Source organism: Aegilops tauschii, chromosome 2 (genome assembly GCF_002575655.3).
Source record: "Aegilops tauschii subsp. strangulata cultivar AL8/78 chromosome 2, Aet v6.0, whole genome shotgun sequence".
NCBI classification, from domain to species: Eukaryota; Viridiplantae; Streptophyta; class Magnoliopsida; order Poales; family Poaceae; genus Aegilops; species Aegilops tauschii.
In genome coordinates this window covers 75,269,018-75,289,206 of record NC_053036.3, presented here as the reverse complement: position 1 = coordinate 75,289,206, position 20,189 = coordinate 75,269,018, and the positions used below count along the sequence as shown (strand labels likewise).

At 49.2% G+C, this 20,189-nt stretch overlaps 3 protein-coding genes across 3 annotated transcripts; 1 reads left to right on the top strand and 2 right to left on the bottom strand.

Moving 5' to 3' along the window:
* The first annotated feature begins 9,411 nt into the window (after positions 1-9,411).
* LOC109778255 (probable serine/threonine-protein kinase At1g54610) lies at positions 9,412-14,885 on the top strand. The gene is made up of 7 exons (XM_020336799.4): positions 9,412-10,059; positions 10,182-10,466; positions 10,574-10,891; positions 11,944-12,171; positions 12,718-12,818; positions 13,971-14,088; positions 14,211-14,885. The coding sequence occupies exons 1-7, from the start codon at positions 9,691-9,693 to the stop codon at positions 14,490-14,492; spliced, it is 1,701 nt and encodes a 566-aa protein (XP_020192388.3). The 5' UTR covers positions 9,412-9,690; the 3' UTR covers positions 14,493-14,885.
* Positions 14,886-14,956: 71 nt separating this feature from the next.
* LOC109778225 (protein GAMETE EXPRESSED 1-like) lies at positions 14,957-17,512 on the bottom strand. The gene is made up of 5 exons (XM_040401646.2): positions 16,812-17,512; positions 15,828-16,729; positions 15,589-15,751; positions 15,425-15,501; positions 14,957-15,315 (listed from the first exon to the last, which is right to left on the bottom strand). The coding sequence occupies exons 1-5, from the start codon at positions 17,396-17,398 to the stop codon at positions 15,074-15,076; spliced, it is 1,971 nt and encodes a 656-aa protein (XP_040257580.1). The 5' UTR covers positions 17,399-17,512; the 3' UTR covers positions 14,957-15,073.
* A 1,849-nt stretch (positions 17,513-19,361) lies between these two features.
* Positions 19,362-19,925, bottom strand: LOC141040756 (uncharacterized). The gene has a single exon (XM_073506872.1). The coding sequence runs from the start codon at positions 19,923-19,925 to the stop codon at positions 19,362-19,364; it is 564 nt and encodes a 187-aa protein (XP_073362973.1).
* Positions 19,926-20,189: the final 264 nt, after the last annotated feature.

Here is a 20,189-nt window from a genome sequence, read left to right as displayed (position 1 = left end):
CTTCCCGACTGTATACTACAAGTTTTGTCCGGCTCCAGCCAGGGAGAGGCGATGACGGCGACGCGTCTCGGCTCGCTTCAATGCTTTTAATTGTTGATAGATTGTATACAGATCTGGATGTAATTTCTATTATTTCTGGTGTTTATTGTATTGGCATGATTGAAGATGAATAATGAAAGTTTTCTTGCGCCTGTTTCGTCATTCTCATTTTCGTTCCCATTATCCAATCAGCAGGTTCATTCAACTTGACATTTCTCTTTCTGTGTCGCATGCATCACGTCCAATGTCTCATTCTTTGGTTAACAGCCCATAGGTGATTATATAATATAATACTTCATGGCTTCCAAGTCAGATGTAAGTGTAACCTGCTGCCCTTGTATTTTTAAAGATAAGATCAACATCTCCAATCAGCCAGAGACCAGTGATAAATCCAAACAGGCCCTAAATATATCCATCTGTTCCTCCTTGCCATTTTTACTCATTATCCAATCAGCAGATTCAGTCAGCACTTGCTGTGCAGGGATGAAAACTACACTCAACTGGGCATAATTCTTTGTTGTTGCATGCATGCATCACCTCTAAAATGTCGCATTATTTGGTTCACAGACCATATGCGATTAAAATACTTGCAGGGCTTGCTAATTAATAGTCACTCGGATGTAACAGTAACCTGCAGCCCCTATGTTTTAAAAGATCAACGCTCCCAATCAGCCAGGGATTGACCTAAACCGGTGATGAGAAAAACACTTTTGGGGCTTGCTAACAGTCAGTCAAATGTATCTGTAACCGCCCCTATATTTTAAGATGAGATCAACGTCTCTAATCAGCCAGCCAGAGATTGACCTAAACCAGTGATAATTAAGAAAAAGCACCGATCCCCGAAAGTCAAAAGCAGCATCACTGCGTGGTTCAGTTCAGGCAGATAATCTACCTGAGCTCCCTCTCAAACCTGTCAAATCTAACCAGCTGCAGTAACCAATCCATGATGCAAGCGTACAACTAACCATAGCTAGCACCTAGTCCTAGTTCTACATGCTGCTGCTGCGTCAGTGGAGCGTGTAACTGAAACTGAAACTGAATCTGTCGACGCACCAGATGCCAAGAGGAACGAGTGCCCTGGAGAATCGTTCACTCACTGCGCTGCAGCAGTTGGGGACGGGGACTGGATCCTTTTCTGTTCGACCCTGATGAATAGTCAGTCAGTCAACTATAGGCAGAGAAGATCAAATCAAACTTAAAGAGAGGGAGCGATGAGTCTGTGTGGGCCCACTGCGTCAGTCACTGTGCGGTTCCTCTCACACTCACTCCTTGGATCCCCCTCCTCCTTGCCACTTGCCAGTGTGAGGTGGCCATCATCATTCAAGGTGCCACAGGATATACCCCAGTGGAGAGAGTGAGAGGGAGAGAGGACCATGTTCATTCATTCACTCATTCATAGTACTTGTCAGCAAAAAAAAAAAAAAAACTAGCACGGCTCATGATAGGACTACTGAATCATCATTCATACGCGTCAGTATTTTTTTTTTAATTTTCCTTTTGCATGACAACCCCTTCGTTACATGATGTAGTGCATGTAGATTATCTGTAAAGTCAAACTTCACAAATTTTGACTAATTTTATAGGTAAAACTATTTATATATGATACGAAATACTATATATAATATGAAAACACATTGTATGATGTAGTAGTACTCCATCCGTCTTAACATAAGTGTCTCAACTTTGTACTAGTATATAACAAGATATTTCTCTATGAACCAATATAAGACGTTTTAGATCACTGAGTACATGTTTTCTCTATAAACTTAGTCAAAGCATATAAAATTTGACTTCTCAAAAAATATATAAGCACTACATCGTATGGAACGGATAGAGTACTTTTTTCTTAACTCGGCAGAAGGGCAAGTATAGTATTCTCCGCCTTCTATTTTCTCCTTTTTCTTTTGAAGAATAAGTACTCCTACTCCTTGGATTCAGGAATTCCTTCTTGCTGGTAGTACAGTGCCGGTTACTATTACTAGTAGTACAAACGAACATTGTAGGGCTGAGCAGAAGAGAAGAGGCAAATTTGATAATTTTGACTCGTGGATGAAATCATTTCATAAAATGAAGTGTCCCTGAATTTTTTTTCACTCAGTTGACCTTTTTGAGTGGCGCCCGACACGAAGGCGTCACACTACACTGTGCAACATCTGACTGACAGACGCTACACGCTTGCCCAGCATCGCACCTCGGACTGCCTAAAAATTACTAAGTCAATGTGCAGCGCCTAAGAGTTAGGCGCCACACTATACAGTGTAGCGCCTAGCCTCTAGGCGTTGCACTAACCACTAGTGCAACGCCTAGAGGCTAGGCGCTACACTGTATAGTGTGGCTCTCAGGCGCTGCACACTGACTTAGTAATTTTCAGATCATCCGGGTGCGACGCTGGCTAGGCGTGCAACGCCTGTCAGTCAGGCGCTGGCGCCTTCGCGTCGGGCGCCACTCAAAAATGTCAACTGAGTGAAATTTTTTTATAAACAGTCTATTTTATGAAATGATTTTATCCACAGATCAAAATTGTCAAATTTGCCAAGAGAAGAGGATCCAAGCCGATTTCCGGCGGAAGGGGCGTCGCTGTCCCCCCGTCGTCAAGGGTGGCTCCGTACTCCAACCAGTGGCAGTGCAGACAGCTTCCTCTCTTCCAAGGCAACTCTTCCTTCCTTCCTTCATTTCTGGATGGGCTTCTTTGGGATCCACACGCACACATAGTTTCAGAGAAAGAGATGAACAATATTTTGAGAGGAGAGAGCATGCTGCTGCCTGTCGCCGTCTCGTTCACTCCGAGCCCGTCCTACAAATGGAAACGGGTGCTACAATCCAAGCCACCGGCAAGGATTTTGCTGTCAGGTCAATTCGGCATCTGCTGCTGCTAGTGTAGTACTACTAGAGACTACTACTACTTTTTAGGGCATCTCTAAGGCAGACCGTAAATCTCCCACAACCATTTGGACTGTGGTGTCCGGACCATGAAAGCCATCCAATGCCAACATGTATCAGTCCATGGAGCGGACGTGATTTCTCTCGTGAATCAGAACAAAAGTGAGGAGGTTTGCGGAAGTCCGGATCACTCCCAAGCCCGCTTCTGACCGCCCTGGCCCATCAAAAAACCCCACCCGCTCCGCATTGAAGACGGCTCAGGGCGAACGCGGCCTCTCACTGCCCCGTCTGCTGCATGCCCGGCTGAACACACCTCCTCACCGTATTCATACACCTCCATTAGCCCCGCGTGGAAACCGAGAGAGTGAGAGGGAGAGAGGTCCATCATTCATTTCATTCACTCATTCATACGTGTCAGCCAAAAAAGAAAAGAAAAAACAACATGGCTCATGATAGTACTGAATCATCATCCATTTAAAAAAAAAATTGCATGGCAATCCATGGATTATGGAGCATGCTTCTTTTCTTGACACGGCTCAGGGGCAAGTATTTTTCACTTTTCAGACGGAGGCTTCTATTTTTTTTCCTTTTGTTCTGAAAATGAGCACTACTAGTAATAGAAAGACTCTCCTTGGATTCAGGCATTGCTGATTCTTGCTGGCAGTAGTACAACACAAACAGTGCACGGCTGAGCAGAAGAGGAGAGGATCCAAGCCGATTTCCGGCCAAAGGGGCGTCGCTATCCCCGTCGTTAAGAGCATCTTTAACAAATCTCTTAAAAGGCGGACATGTTCACAGAATGCGTTGGATACGGGTCGAAAACAGAGTTGGCAGAACATAAACGTCAAATGAACCTGTAAATTTTAAAATCTGAACTTCGTGGGAGAAATCGAACTACTTCAGTAGAACTACCAGTGTTCATAGTACTTGGTCATCATACATATATCATACATAGCATTTTTATACAAAGTAGATCGGAGGAGCGGCTGCCACCGTAGACCCTACTGTCAAAATTTGGCTCACCGGAGCCATTCGGGTGCGGCGGCGACGCTGCAGCGGTGGAGGAGTTCATTCGTCGTCGTCGGAGGAGACGAGGTCGACGTAGATGTCGTCCTCCACCTTGGCTTTGCGGCGCCATCCCTCGAGGTTGGCGTCGAAGTTCTGTGCCTTGGTGAGCCCCTGCTCGAGGAGGACGTCGTCGAGCTCGCCTACAGTTCAACGGCGCTGCTCCATCTCCTCCTCCTCCCGCGCACTGTGCGCGACAATGGCCCGCTCGAAGATGTCTGCCTCGGCCCGGGGGTGGAAATCCTCCGGTCCGATGACACCACTGCCCGGCCGCACCGGCTCCTTCGGCTTCCTCTTCACCGCGCGGAGCGGCGGGAGCTCCTCTGACTCCCTTTTCATCGGCATACGGGAGCTCGACCCCCCGGCGGAGCTGCCCGCGCCGGAGGACAGACACACCTGCCTGCGGTCATACTCCTTCGTCTCGCGGCGGAGGAGCGACGGCGGCGGCTCTAGGCCGAGGTTCTTGTACTTCTTCGTGGCTCGCTCTCTCGCGCCATTCGCTCTGACACACCGCTACCGCCGGAGCGGCGGCCCTAGCTCCACATCCCGCGCCACATGGTGGGGAGCGGCGGCGGATTTTGCTCATCGGCGGTGAGAAATGGGAGAGGGGATTAGGGAATCGAGGTGGCGGGGGGATAGAGTTTCGCCTCGTATAGTCGCTGCAAACTCGTAGATATACCGCGTGAGGGGGAGGGGGCGGTTTGCGGGCTACCGTAAAATCTTTTATGAGTCGGGTGACTATACGGGCTATGTTCTGGCCCAAAAAGGGGGCCAAATCCATATAATCATCGGGATTTTATGGTTTTCACGATTTTAAAGAGTCTGCTGGAGATGCTCTAAGGGTTGGCTCCGTACTCCAACTCCAAGCCCCAACTCAACTCAAGGAAGCTAGTAGTACTACCATTGGTGTCCAGTGCATACATCTTCCTCCCTTCCAAGGCAACTCTTCCTTCCTTCATTTCTGGAAGACTTCACTTCTTTGGGATCCACACACGGAAAGTTTCAGAGATGAACAATAGTACTACTTGGTCTCCTTGGTATTTTGTGCCAAATTTTGACTATGAATTTAATTAATAAAATTTCAATGCATGTCACAATAAATAATATCATTGTAAACTATGTTCAAATGAAAATCCAAGGATATAATTTTTTATGACATGCATGATTGTCGGTTAAATCTATGGTCAAATTTTCACAAAATACAAAGAGAACCAATAAGCCAGGACGGAGGTAGTAGTAATGTAATTTGAGAGAGAGAGAGAGCATTCTGTTGCGTGTCGCCGTCGTTGTTCACTCCGAGCCCGTCCTACAAATGGCTAATAGTACTACTTTCTCCATTCCATAATGTAGTGCGCACGCTTTGGACGCGCTGCCCACTTACACCATGGCGGCTATGGAGCTGCCGCTGTTGGTGTTGCACGCCCTGGACGCGCTACGACGCTCCTTCCTTTGGGCGGCGGCGGAAACTGCCTCGGGTGCCCAGTGCCTTGTCGCTTGGGAAAAGGTGGTCCGACCGAAATGTGAGGGAGGTCTTGGGGTGCGAGTTCCCCCGGTCCAGAACCGCTCTCTTTTGCTGAAACTGGTGCATCGCCTCCACTCGTAGCAGAACTCCCCCTGGGCCGCTTGGGTCTGGTCGGAGCTCGGGCGCTCCCTCCTCACCCCGATGGCTGCGTCAACCCTCCCTGGGCCACACTGGGCCTCCCTAGCTGAGCACATGCCGGTATACAGGGCGATCTCTGCCGTCCGGGTGGGGGACGGGCGCACCACCGCCTTTTGGTTGGACGCTTGGCTCCCAGGAGGCGCCATCGTTTGGCGGCTGCCTTCGCTCTTCTCCCACACCACCATGCCGGAGGCCTCTGTGGCCTAGGTCTTCCGTCGCGGCATCGACGAGGTGCTTGTCCCCCACTTGAACCATGCCGGGGTTCGCGATCGTGCCGTGCTTCTTCGGATCCTTGAGGGCGTGGTCCTCTCGGAGTCGCCCGACGAGCGGTCCCTTCGTCCTGGCTGCGCGAAGAGCATGCTCCTCTCGTCGACCGGCGTGTACCAGCTACGCCACTTTGCTGGGCTGCGAGTGCCGTTCGAGGCTTTTGTCTGGTGAAACTTTGCCCCGAGCCGGGCCTGTTTCTTCGCCTGGCTTCTGGTTCAGGCTCGGGTCCATACGCGGGATGTCCTCCTCCGCAAGCACATCGTCGAAACTGCTGGCGCTGGATGTCCCCTCTGTTCCTCGCCCCTGGAGACGGCCGATCATCTCATCTTCGGGTGCGCGTTCGCCCGCCGATTCTGGAGTGTGGTAGGGAAGAGCTCCCTTGAGACCACCTCCGTTCGCGTGCTTCACCTACTCACCCCTCCGCCCTGGGTGCCCGCGGGGCCGGGGCCCACCTTTCTGTTGCTCTGCTGCTGGCAACTCTGGAAGCACCACAATGCGGTGGTCTTCCAGGGGATGCCTTCGTCGCTCCCCAGGCTCCTCAGACTTTGCAGAGAGGACGCGGTGCTCTGGCGTGTGCGGCTACCTCGCTCCGTGAAGCACGCAGTGGATGTTTGGCTTGCTTGCTTTGCCGGCCCCGGCCGAGCCCTTGTCTCTGGGCTTCGCTCCCCCAACCCCTCTCCCCCCCTCGACTTGTACTTGTGAATGTTGTATCATCTGGACTCTGGGTCCACATATCTATATAAATTCAGGTGGGGAAAACTCCCCCCGATTAAAATTCAAAAAAAAAAGATAATGTAATGCGCTCACACATTTCAAGATTTAACTTTGACCAAAAGTTTAAACATCATGGGCGACTGCGGCGGGAGCATGGCCGATACCTTTGAATTCATATTTAAAAGAAGTTTTCAAAGGTATAATATTTAAGTAAAATGATTTATGTATTATTAGTCTTATTATTAAAGTTGAATCTTGAAAAGTCTGGGCGCACTACACTACATTGTGGAATAGAGAAAGCACAATCCAAGCCACTGCCACGGATTTTGCTGTCAGGTCAATTCGGCATCTACTGCTACTTTCCAGTTTTCTATTGGAAAGAAAACAGTATATGGTACTCCGTTACGTGCCAAGTTGGATTAGGATAGTACATACGTGGTTCTTGTCCATTTCCCGTTGTTCATGTTGACAATGTGCAGAAAAGCGTATGAAATGCCGGGCGAGAACGACGTGTGCAGTCAAGCTCCTGCTAAGCAGAAGTGGATGTTTTTACTTGTTTATTATGTAGTATAAGGCTGTTAAAGGCTTAAAGCATTTTTGGCTTTCGGCTACACCTAAAAGCCCCGAATGCATCACCCTAATCCTAATGCCTTATTGCCTCCTGCCCTAGCGGGATCTCCGCAACCTAATATAAATTGCAAGCAATAGGCCTTTATGCTCTCTCTTTTTATTTCATTATTATTCAGTCTTTGGCTTATTATTGGCTGGACAAGTCTCCCTAGAAAAGAGGAAAAGAATTTCACAAGATCCTCAAAAGGGGAAGCAAAAATCCAAAAAGGGGCAAGCAATCATGCACAATAGAAAACTTTTTTTTGAGGGGAATGCACAATAGAAAACTGTATATGGTCTAACAAGGACGGTTGGTTTCCATTCAAGAATTCGCGCAGGGATCTGATTTAATTAAGCGGATTTGATGAAAAAATTTACACAAGAAAATTTCTTGACCTTTCCATGGAAAATTGTCTCCACCGCAAACATAAATTTACAAATGTGTCGTTCTCTCTACCCGTCACGGAGTCATCCGTAAAATATTTGTGCTGTCATCTCTGGTCCATGCACACAACCCTATAACGACCAAGTCTCAACGTGCAATCGCTTTCGATGAGAACCCTCTCACAGTCAAGAGTACGGGTGCATTTATTGTGTATGTTGACGCCTAGCATGCACATACACATCGAACCATTTTTTCTATGTTTTTTTATCTTATATATACCATTTGATCCGGAAACTAAGACCTTCGCAATTTCTCACAGTCAGAGCCTTCTTTACCGGCTTTCACTCAAAAAAGTCCTTCGCAGTTATATATTGTGCAGACGTTCCCAAGTTTGACCATCCGTAATCGAATTAATCGCATCCAAACTATTAAATTCATGCGAAACAATACGCCTACTCAGCGAATTACTTGCCAACATACCTTTCCGAAGAGTATATCATTGTCACCGAAAACTTATACTTTGGATCCGATGTAGTACGACATGAAATAACTGTACAGGAGAAAACACAAAATAATAATCAATATTACCATATTTAATTTCATTCTTATTACAATTGTCATCTTCCTTAACCATCCTACATGAGCTGTGGTGGTTCTGTAAGACAGGAATGTGACACGTGCACAAATAACATCCACGATGCAGGAGCAGACTCGTTGCGTCGAAGTCAAAATTAGTTGGGTTCCACTCCTCCACCCCACCATATTTGCTCCGTCCCCCTTCCCCTGACTCGTAGGTTGCCAGACACAACATACATCTACCCCTATCACATCCCCCTCCCCTCACCCCCGCCGCCTTGGAATCGCCCTCCCTCTGTTCCGGCGATACCGCCCTAATTGTGCTGCCACATGCACCTTAAAAGGAGAAGCAAAAATCCAAAAAAGGAGCAAGTAATCATCCCATGAATATATTTAACATGGCTATGATTTCATTAAGTGGGTCTGGAGGGAATTTTACATGAGAAAAAAATTCCTGACCTTTCAAAGAGAAGATGTCTTCTCCCAAAACATAAATTTACAACGTGCCATCATCTCTATCGTACCACCGTCATACAGTTTACTCATAAAAAATATTGCGGTTCCATGCACACAACCCTATAACGACCACGTCTGCACTTGCCATCGCTTTCGATAAGAACCCTCTCACAGTCAAAGGGGACGTGTGCATTTATCTTGTACGTTGACGTCTATGACCGCAGATGTACATACACCTCGCGTACAGTAGACCGCAGATGTACATACACCTCGCGTACTATGAATATCATTTTACCGTCGCCTTAAAAATATCACCGCGCGCGATCCATCACGCAAGCCCTTTTGAAATTCGTATTAGGCAAAAGATTCTAAGTTCAACAAACTATAAACGAAAGAAACAACAAGACATATCATGAGCATACTTGCATAACATATACCCGCTCTTTAAACAAATATAACCGTCCGCACATCGATTACGGGTCGACATACCCTTTTGGAGGATACGTCAACATCACGAAAACGCCATGTGGATCCAAGGCGGTAAAAAACAAAATCGAAGAGAAGAGAGAAAAAAACGCAAACCAATAATCAAATACCGCTACATTTTGTTTATCAACTTATTTTTATCATGATGCATTTTCCTCTTCCTCATACTCCACTCCGCTGTGGCGGTTCTGTTGTAGGACAGGAACGTGACACGGGCGCAAGGAAACATCCATCCAGAGAGACACAGGTGCAGGAGCAGGAGCACACCCGTCCGAGTCAAAACCAGAACCAAAACCAGAGCCGGTTGGGTTCCACTCCTCCATCCCCACCGCCACCAGCTCCGTTCCGTTCCGTCCCCGTTCCCCTCACTCGCAGGCACGCAGGCAGCCAGGCGCCCCCGACTTTACTACTCCCCACCCCCACCACCACCCCCCACCCCCCTCGACCCCGGCGCCCCCTCCCCCCGGATCGCGCGCGGCCTCCCGGCGACACCGCCCGCCCGCCCGCATGCGCCGTCGCCGGTGAGGACCCGTCCGTCCGTCAGTCCGTCCCCATGGGCTGCGTGCACGGCCGCCCCTCCCCCGCCTCCACCCCCAGCCCCGACGCCGCCCGCCGCCGGAACCCCCAGCCGAAGCAGGAGGGGGCCGCCCCTGATGCCGCCGCTGCTGCGGCGGAGGCGGCGGGGGAGGGGCGGCAGGCCGGCGAGAAAGCCGCCGTCGCCGTCGCGGCGCCGGTGAAGCGGGAGCGGCGGTCGCGGTCGTCGCGGCACGGGCCGGAGCTGCGCCTCGGCGGCAGCTTCGCCAACAAGGCGCGCGGGGAGCAGGTCGCCGCCGGCTGGCCCGCCTGGCTCTCCGCCGTCGCCGGCGAGGCCATCAACGGCTGGACCCCGCGCCGCGCCGACACCTTCGAGAAGATCGACAAGGTGCTTTTCCCGTCCCCACCCCACTCCCCCATGATCCGTGCCGCGGCAGCAGCGCCCGCCGGAGGAATTTCGTGTTTTTTTTTTCGTTTTGGGTCTGACGAGCGAGTTATTTGGTGTTTCAGATCGGGCAAGGCACGTACAGCAACGTGTACAAGGCGCGGGACTCGCTGAGCGGCAAGATCGTGGCGCTCAAGAAGGTGCGCTTCGACAACCTGGAGCCCGAGAGCGTGCGGTTCATGGCCCGGGAGATCCTCATCCTCCGCCGCCTCGACCACCCCAACGTCATGAAGCTCTACGGCCTCGTCACCTCCCGCATGTCCTGCAGCCTCTACCTCGTCTTCGACTACATGGTCCACGACCTCGCCGGCCTCGCCGCCAGCCCCGACATCAAGTTCACTCTGCCACAGGTCAAGATCCCATTTAGCTGCCACAGCCACATAGTGACAAATTATATTACTTCGAGTGTGTTGTGGTGTAGCTGGTCGAGTCTGATCGAGGTGTTTATGCCCTGCAGGTCAAGTGCTATGTGCATCAGCTGCTGTCAGGGTTGGAGCACTGCCACAACCAGGGAGTGCTGCACCGTGACATCAAGGGGTCGAATCTGCTCTTGGATGACGACGGTGTGCTGAAGATTGGAGACTTCGGTCTGGCGTCGTTCTTCGACCCGAACCATAAGCAACCGATGACCAGTCGCGTCGTGACACTCTGGTACCGGCCACCAGAGTTACTGTTGGGTGCTACGGATTATGGAGTAGGTGTCGACTTGTGGAGTGCCGGATGTATCCTTGCCGAGTTGCTGGCTGGGAAGCCTATTATGCCGGGACGGACCGAGGTTAGCTATGGAACACTTGCTCTTTTTCCGCAAATGTTACTAAAGTTGATTCTGTTCAAGTGTGATTTTGCTGAAGTACTGTTCATAGCTTGTGAACCATTCCATGCAAATCACGTTAACATTTTAAAGCAGGTCTCGTGCAAGACGGCCTTGCTGATGAAAATGATATACAATTTAGAGCATGTTCAGATAGAATAAGCATTACTTCCAAATGTTGTTCTTTATCAGGGGCCGACCCAGAGAGAAATTGACCCGGTGTCTCAGTGTAAAACCACACATATTTTGTTGTTCTTTATCAGAGGCGGACCCAGAGAGAAATTGACCCGGTGTCTCAGTGCAAAACTACACATATTTCCCATCCAGAAATGTGGTGTCACACACTATACTATACTCAAAAAGTACCAAGAAAACAATCTTGCACCTGTTGTCCTGGGCACCCGGGTAGCTGAACCTGGGTACGCCCCTGTTCTTTATTGGTCATCGGGCATAACAGTTTTCCTCGAAATGTACCATTTTGGCAACATAAAACATGGTGGAAGGACAATCTTTATGTTATCACTGCTATAAAAACCAGTGGAGTAGATGATAAAGATCATTCTAGCTCTTAGTATTTTGTTATAACCTTTACTCTTTTATATCATATACTATGCCCTTTGGTCCTATAAAAGCTGTCATTTTGGACAAGAATGGAGTCGAAATTTTGGCTACCAGTATCTTTGCGAATATTTAGACTGGATACTTGAAAATCATACATGTGAATTTGTCTCAGAAAGTTTAACGGAAATGCCGAAGCAAACCGAATCAGTGCCTAATACTTTATTGCATGTTTGCAGTTCATACCTGTCATGAATACTTCAATTCTATTTGTGTTACTCCCTCTGTCCCAAAATAAGTGTCTCAACTTCAGTACTAAAGTACAAAATTGTACTAAAATTGAGACACTTATTTTGGGACGGAGGGAGTACATTTTGAAGTGATATAGTAATACTTTAGTCTCACATTATTTTAATTGTATATTTACAATGTTTTTTTAATCATGTCTTCTTTTTCAGGTAGAACAGTTGCATAAAATATTTAAGCTATGCGGATCCCCTGCTGAAGAATATTGGAAAAAATCAAAGCTGCCTCATGCAACCATATTTAAGCCCCAACAGCCGTACAAAAGGCGAATAGCAGAGACATTCAAAGATTTCCCGCAATCAGCACTTCGGCTGATTGAAACACTCCTATCAATTGATCCTGCTGATCGTTTAACAGCTACTGCTGCATTAAATAGTGATGTAAGTTTTCTGAGTATTTACCATTCTTTTCCTATTTGATGTAAATTGATAACAAGAATGTGATTCTCAAATCGTTGGATAAATTGGCATAAGGATGACAAATAAATTAGTTATGCAATAGATGGAACTTATATGTGTTACGTCAATAAATTAGATTATTGCGTCTTCTTTGCTCGTTTAAACTTGTAATATTGATATTTGATTAGTTATATGCCCTCTTGATGTTAGAGTTAAATCCAATTCATTGGAATCACATTGAGATCACAGTATCTTGTTCTTCCTCTGTACAGAGTTTCAACTTTTAGGTTCATATAGGTCCATGAAATTATGCTCGAAATTTGTCTAGAGTTTATCATGTGATTTGATATTTAACATGGTATTTGTAAGACTGAACCCGAATTCTAATTTTGATATAATGTCAGTTTTTTGCAAACACTTTGGTAGAGGGCTAGTTATTTAATTAATTTTTTTATGAAGTATCTACATTGCTGCTCCTTGTTATTGCACCGTACTTACAACTGACACCTTTTTGTACTACCAACACAGTTCTTTAAAACGGAACCTCTTGCTTGCGATCCATCAAGTCTGCCCCAATACCCACCAAGCAAAGAGATGGATGCAAAACGAAGAGATGAAGAAGCTAGACGGTTTGTCATCCTAACACTCCTTCCTTCCCTTAGAAAGTTGTGTTGATTTTCTGCATTTGCGTTTGCCTTATCTTTGTGGATGCTCTAAAATGTCATTTAAGCTCTTCACAACCTAGAAATGTAAACATGCAGTGGTTTTAGAAAGCATGCACAGTCAAAGTCATATGGCATAGATGGGCCGTTGAAACAAACTAGCATAACGCCCGTGTGTTGCTATGGAACCACAAAAATAATTGCACTCGCAACAATGTGGAGAAAAAATAATTCGATCAAGCAGGCAACACTGCACTTGCGTAACCACAGTGACCATGGGAGCACCATGACAAGATTTGCAGTGGCATGGAGGAACAGCAGTCGAAGCATGGGGATTGGGGAGGAGTCGCTGCAGGGAGAAAATCCTCTGGTGGATTGACTGGCTGGTTCATGCTGCGGAAAAGAATAATGTAATGTCATGTACTTATAAAATACTTTACTATGCAAAACATGAGTGACAGGGTGGCTTGTTGGACAGAAGGGATCTGGTAGGCCCTGGATGGATGAGGGGGATTGGGATGGAGTTGGGAGGTGAACTCGTCGCCACCACCACCACCAACTCCAATTATAAGATAGTAGAGAAACTCCAATTTATATGAGATAGTAGAGAGAAAAGTGCTGAAGAAATTGCTGGAAGTTATAGAGTAGAGTTAGGAATACAGTTACAGGAGTATACTAAAATCTAGTTTGCCGTAGGAGCCTACTTCTGCAGAATGCATGCTTCGATGAACTTGATAACAGGAAAGCATAACTTGACAACACTGTACAGCACAGCAGGATATAAGGAAGAAAAATAACATTTCTTTGATTCAAAAGGTAACGTCAGTGGGTGCTAGCCGTATACTTATTTGTAGTACTAAAAAGTAAGTCTCGACTATCGTGCCAACTGCCAAGATTCCTGTATTCCTGGGAGCTTGTTGGGAATAATTGCTTAGACATCATCATGAGTCATGCTGTCATGCAACAATTTGTCTCACCTTTCTGGTGTATATTTAATGCTTCTTTCCGAAAATACTTGTAAATATCTTCTATTTCTCCACCTCTTAACCTTGTTTATATAAGCTTGAGCTTTTGCACTGTATAAATTGCTTATTGGCCTATTCATTGGATGAAAAACAGTTTAAGAGCTGCTGGTAGTAGACCTAATGGTGATGGAGCTAGGAAGACAAGGACGCGGGATCGACCAAGGGCTGTTCCAGCACCAGAGGCAAATGCCGAACTTCAAGCAAATATCGACGTATGTCAAGTTATCTTGGTTCCCTACCAGTTACAGTTTCTCATTTCTGCATGAGCCTTTTTTCCCGCTTGCCATGTCAGCTGTTGCAAACGCTAATCTGGACTCAACTTTACCCTTTACAGAAAAGAAGGCTAATAACGCATGCAAATGCGAAGAGCAAGAGCGAAAAGTTCCCTCCACCACATCAAGATGGCGCACTCGGCTATCCGTTGGGTTGTTCGAATCACATGGAACCTACATTTGAGCCCCCCGACCCGTCTTCGTTCAGTACCGTATTTCCTTACGACAAGACCGCCGTGCCTACGTGGTCTGGACCCCTGGTCGACCCTCCTGGGGGCAACCAGAAACGGAAACACAAGTCGGGACGCTCTTCGAAACAACCATCAACTGCCCGTGCTCGGTGATACATTATGTGATATTTGGTGCATAAGAAATTCTTCAATACGGACAAATTACTCGGCAACAGTTCCTGGAAGCTGGGGAGATCTGATTATACGAAGCAGCGATGAATTTTTTCAAGACCCATGAATTCATTCCATGTACGGATTCTTTTCAAACCGCAGTGTATAGATGGGAGAGGGAGCTCAGTTAGTCGAATTCTGTACATTAGGTTGTCCTTTTTCATTTCTTATAAGCAGCTATATGTCATGTTAGATTCGTTTGAGTGAGTAATGGAACTTTTTAGGTCTACTTGGCATGCAACTGCGACCTACTGTTAACTCTTACTGCAGTTATATTTCATGTTAGATTGGATATTTCTTAAGTTATGTTTCATGTTAGATTGGATGTTTCTTAAATCTGATGTTTGGTCCAGCTTTATGTTTTCCCTTTATGACTTCACAAATTGTAGATTCAGACAATTTGGACATTAGTTTATAATTTTTTTTGTTGCATTGCCCTTCAGTTCTTCAGCAAAATGCTGACATTTAAACAATTCCAACTTCTGGCAATATTTCTGCATATATATGTTCCACTTCCGTGCCCGTCACCGTGGCATAATGCGTGCCCGAAGGTTGTATCTCCTCATGGCGAGCGATGCCGAGAGCGAGTTTTCGCCGATTTCTTCCCGGAAACCTTGGTCCTTCCTGCAGATGTCATCTTCCCGGAGAACGAAGTCTGGGTCGATTTCGCTGTCGACGTCGTCCTGCAGCTCGTCGAAGACCCACGAGTAGTCGCTGAGGCTACTTTCATCATCACTGCCTGTGCCCCATGGACACATCTTGTCTCCTGGACCAGAGGAGGATGATAAGTACTAGTAGTTCAGATTCGGTACCAGCATTACGGTTCAAAATTCAAACACCAGTTGGCGGGCAAGGGACGGCGGATGAAAGCTCACCGGCGGCGTTGTCTTCGATTGCCCGGACTTTCTCCACCAGCGTCTGGAGCAGCTCGTGGTTCAGCACGTCGTAATCCCTGCAGCATAAAAATGGGAAACCAGATGAGACCAACGTACTGTGACGTTTTGGCGATTCAGGATCGTGATTCGACGGGATGCCGTACTTGAAGGCGAAGATGGCGTGCAGGATCTGGGCGGCGGCGGCGGCGAGGAAGGCCGACCGGAGCAGCAGCACGTTGGACACGACCCAGAACGGCTTGGTGAGGTCGTCGTCGGCGGCCCCCAGCCTGATGAGCGCGACCTCCACGACGAGCGTGACGCACAGACCTGGTTTGATGATCAAAGCCAAGTAAAGCAATGGAGTGAAGGAAACGGTGATCGGATGAGTGTGAAGATGCGTTACCGAAGTAGAGCTGGCCTCTGATGGCGAAGGTCTGCTTGGCGCTGGTGAGGAGGTAGAGGAGGAAGACGACGCAGCAGTAGAAGAAGAAGGCCTTGACGAAGCGGGACTCCACCAGGATGGCGTTGTGCAGCACGTAGAGCTTGTCCAGCGCCGCGAAGATGCTGGCCTGCTTCGCGCTGAACTCCTCCTGCGCCCGGAGGATCGACTCCGAGTTGTGCATGAGGTGGTCGTGGGCGCGCCGGAGCTGCTCCTGCCGGGACAGCAGCTCCTCCTGCTGCTGCCGCCCGAACCGCGCCAGCCTCTGCATCGCCTCCCTGCTCTCCTCGAGCGCCCGGGCCAGGAACCCGTGGAGCTCCCCGAGCGCCCGCGTCGCGTTCGCCTGACCTTCCAGCAGCGCCCTCTGGTTCTCGAGCGACTTGCCGGCGGCGGTCCCGATCTCCTCCGCGGTGCGCTGCAGGCCCTCCATCCGCGCCGCCATGGCGTCGCCCACGGCCCTGACCTCCCGCTCGATCCCCGCCGCCTCCTCCTTCAGCCTCGCCATCTCCTCGCCCAGCCGCGCGTACTCCTCCTCCACCCGCGCCATGCCGGCGTCGACCCGGGCACGCATCTCCTCCTGCCCTTCCCTCAGCCCCGCCTGCGCCGCCGCGATCTGCCTCGACTGCTCCGCGATGGCCGCCGACTGCGCCAGCACGTCGCCGATCCGGGATTTGAGATTGTCGGACGCGGCGGCCAGTTGCTCCGTCTGCGACACGATCGACGACATGGAGCCGTGGAGCTTGCTCGACTCCTGCATGATCTGGTCCGACCTCTCCTCGATCGCCGTCAGCTTCTCGCTCGCCGCCGCCGCCGCCCGGGTCAGGTCGTTCACCAGCCGCTCCGTGCTCTGCTTGAACGCCTCCGCCCTGCAGATCAATCAAGAAAATTCATCCTTCATCGGAGGAGGAAGACGAAGACGATCATGGCGGATGGGGTTTGATCGCGTACTGGAGCTGGTGGCAGAGGGTGTTGGTCTCGAGGAAGAACTCGAGGAAGACCTTCTCCTCGTGCTCGGAGAGGCGCTTGCGGCAGTGCACCATGCGCGAGCGGTCGTCGCAGGGCGGCAGCGGCGGGCGGCCGGAGTCCTGCTGGTAGCAGGCGCTGAGGCGCCACGCGAGCCTGGACTGGCGCTCCTTGTCGGACATGATGTGGGCGCAGCTGGCGAAGAGGCCGCGGTACGCCTCGCCCCAGCAGGAGGCCGGGCCGGCGATCCTGCGCCGCGCGCCATCCAGCAGCTCCACGCCCCTCGGGCCGCCGCCGCCGCCTTCCATCGAGAAGTCGGCCACCGTCCTGCCGCCGCCGTCGCCGTCGTCTGGCAGCGTCGGCGCGGCGACGGTCTGGCTGGTGGGTTTAGAGGAGGAGAAGATGCCCCATGCAGTGGCTGCGGGGCACAGCGACAGCGATAGGATCACTAACGCCACGGCAAGAAGAAGAAGATGGCCTCCGCTCCTCATCTTGAAATCGTATTGCCAGTCTGTTGGATTGGATGGAACTCTGATTGATTGATTTTGGGAGTGTGATGTTGAGGCCTGCATGTGCACTGCGAATGTTGGTGAAGATTGTTGTTTTGATGGATGCAGGCAAAAACAGACGCGTTGTAATTAAACGGAGCTGCATTTGCATAGACCAAAGCAGGCAAGTTTTCAAGCCTGGTCATTATTATGACCCCGTTCCATCCAAGCTGTGAACCAGTATGTTAGCAGTGGCATGGACTACAATCTAGCCACAACTCACAATCTGGCACTAGCAGCAGGAATTGATTTAATCGAAAGATGTAAATCATCCTGGAGCAAAGCAAACCCTGGATAATACATTCATGCACCGGGAGTTAAACAGATTCTTTTTTTGGTTAGGTTATTAATTAGCGGTGGAATTTCGTTTTGACCGATTGCAAATCCGCGAATCTGCTGCCGTGCCCTGATCCCTTCTCCCAGGTCCAGTCTTCTTCTTCTTCTTCTTCTTCTTCTTCTTCTCCGGCGGTCCTTCTCTCCGTCCGTCCGATCAGTTGCGGCGGTGACCAGCCATGATTCCGCTCCTGTGCATTACGATCATGCAAGGAAGCAAGAAACAGAGCAGTAACGTAGTACGGAACAGAAACCAGTTACAGCATCCGGCACGTACGTAGGCACGAACGAGCTGCCGCGGCCTCGAGCTCGAACCCGACCGTCTCCTGCCGGCGATCCCTCGAGTCTGCCCGGAGACGAGAGTGGACGGCGGATCGGAACGGAGCAGGGAGAAGAAAGGCGATGGGGAAGACGAATGAGCCGTCAGCCCCGGGCCGTATTTATAGATGCCCTGGCCGATGGCGGTTCCGCGTCCTCGATCGTTTCGTTCGCGCCAAGACAGGAAGAAGGCGAGTCGGTTCGAGCGATTTTTGTTCTTTTTACTTTTTGATTGACTTTAAATTTTCACACATGTAACCCGCGTCCCTTCCCATCGAGCGAGCACACTGAATCTGGATTACCAACGTCAGCAAAAAGATTCTTTCTAGTCTAAATATTCAAAATCTTTTTATTTTAACACAACACGATAGAAGTCACTCACATACACTCACCCCTATAAACGCACGCATGCACACCTAACCCCTATGAACACCTCAAAGAGACTGAGCCAGCATAGCATCTTAAGATTTTTCGGAGTTACCACATGCGCCTCGTAGTCGACAAAAACGTCTCCTCCCACTGAATGAACATCGCCGGAAGACTGAAATAAATCAAGGAATAATGTGAGCACCAATGTCAAGTCCCACTATCCTCCTAAGGGAATCTCCAGCAGCAACCAGCAAAAATCCTCCTGCATCCGTCCACGGATAGGGGGGACCAGTGCGCGGACACGGATGCGGGAGGCAGCCATCCAACGCTAGCCGCATACATCCGACCTTCCGGTTTTTCCCCCAGTCCGCACGATCAAATAGCCGCACGCAAATGGCACATCAATTTAAATAGCCGCATTCAACACTAGTTTAAATTTAAAAAATTCAAATATTTTACACTGAACATTGTTGTCCCCTTTCACCGTCCACTGATGCTCAATCAGATACTCCTTGAGCTGCTCGTGAGTTGGTCGATGCCAATTTGTTGATGCATTTGAATAAACTCCTCAAATGTGATCGGATTCTGGTCCGAAAGTTGGATAGGATCACCCATGTTCTCAAATTCCAGAGCTGCGGCAACATCGTCACCCTCATCCTCGATGATCATGTTGTGCATGATCACACAACATGTCATCACCTCCCACAAGGGTTCGGATCCCATTGTTTTGCAGGTCCACGAACAACTGCAAAACGGACCTGAAGAACTCCAAATGCCCTCTCAACATCCTTTCTAGCTGCTTCTTGTCTTTGGGCAAAGTGAGTCTTTTTCTAGACAATTGGGTTTGAGATTGTGCTGACAAATCTAGCCCATGCATGATAGATACCGTCAATCAGATAGTAGCCCAAGTTGTACTCATGTCCATTGACAGTATAGTGGCAAGGAGGAGCTTTTTCTTTAGTCAGCCTCACAAACAACAACGATCGTTGCAGCACATTGATACCATTATGAGACCTGGGCATGCCAAATAAAACGTGCCAAATCCAAAGATTCTGTGATGCAACTGCTTAAAGAATGATGATGGGCTTCTTAAGATGACCCTGATATTGCCCTTGTAAAGCCTTCGGGCAGTTCTTCCATTTCCAATGCATGCAGTCAAGAGATCCAAGCAAACATGGCCACCCTCTTGCTTTTGAGTTGCCAGAAGCCTCTCGGTGTCTGCCACAGTTGGTTCTCTCAGGTACTGAGGTCCGAACACCTCGACCACGGCAGTTGCAAACCTGACCATGGCATCTCCGCATGTGCTCTCAGACATCCGTAGGTAATCGTCCCATGAATCAGTGGCTGTGCCATATGCAAGCATCCGGAGTGCCGCCGTGCACTTCTGGTAACCAGAGAAGCCAATCGTTCCCACGGCGTCCTTCTTCAGGATGAAGTAGTCATCGTAGGACCGGACGCCATGGTACAAATGACCGAAGACGACCCTTGCGCATCCGAAAACACCGGCGAAAATGGTCAGCGAAGAGTGCATCGGGGGCAAAGTAGTCGGCCATCAGTGTCAAATGCCCGCGCGCCCTGTTGCGGTTGAGCACGCGATGACCCTTGATCGAGCCCTTGACATTGAGAACATGCTCCTCCGCATGCTCCGCGTCTTCAAGGACTACCTGCATCATCGCTGTCTGATCGGAGTACTCCTCGTCCACGAGCCGTCAGAGGACTCAACATACTACTCGTATATGTACTCCAAATCAGAATCCATTGCTACAAACAAGAAGGGACAACTGTTTCAGCTCTG

Coding starts and splice junctions, on each gene's coding strand:
- LOC109778255 (XM_020336799.4), top strand. CDS start 9,691: ATGGGCTGCGTGCACGGCCGCCCCTCCCCCGCCTCCACCCCCAGCCCC. Junction 10,467..10,573: donor TCAAGTTCACTCTGCCACAG/GTCAAGATCCCA, acceptor TATGCCCTGCAG/GTCAAGTGCTATGTGCATCA. Junction 12,172..12,717: donor CTGCTGCATTAAATAGTGAT/GTAAGTTTTCTG, acceptor CTACCAACACAG/TTCTTTAAAACGGAACCTCT.
- LOC109778225 (XM_040401646.2), bottom strand. CDS start 17,398: ATGCAGGCCTCAACATCACACTCCCAAAATCAATCAATCAGAGTTCCA. Junction 16,730..16,811: donor ACCCTCTGCCACCAGCTCCA/GTACGCGATCAA, acceptor ATTGATCTGCAG/GGCGGAGGCGTTCAAGCAGA. Junction 15,752..15,827: donor CAGAGGCCAGCTCTACTTCG/GTAACGCATCTT, acceptor TCATCAAACCAG/GTCTGTGCGTCACGCTCGTC.
- LOC141040756 (XM_073506872.1), bottom strand. CDS start 19,925: ATGCACTCTTCGCTGACCATTTTCGCCGGTGTTTTCGGATGCGCAAGG.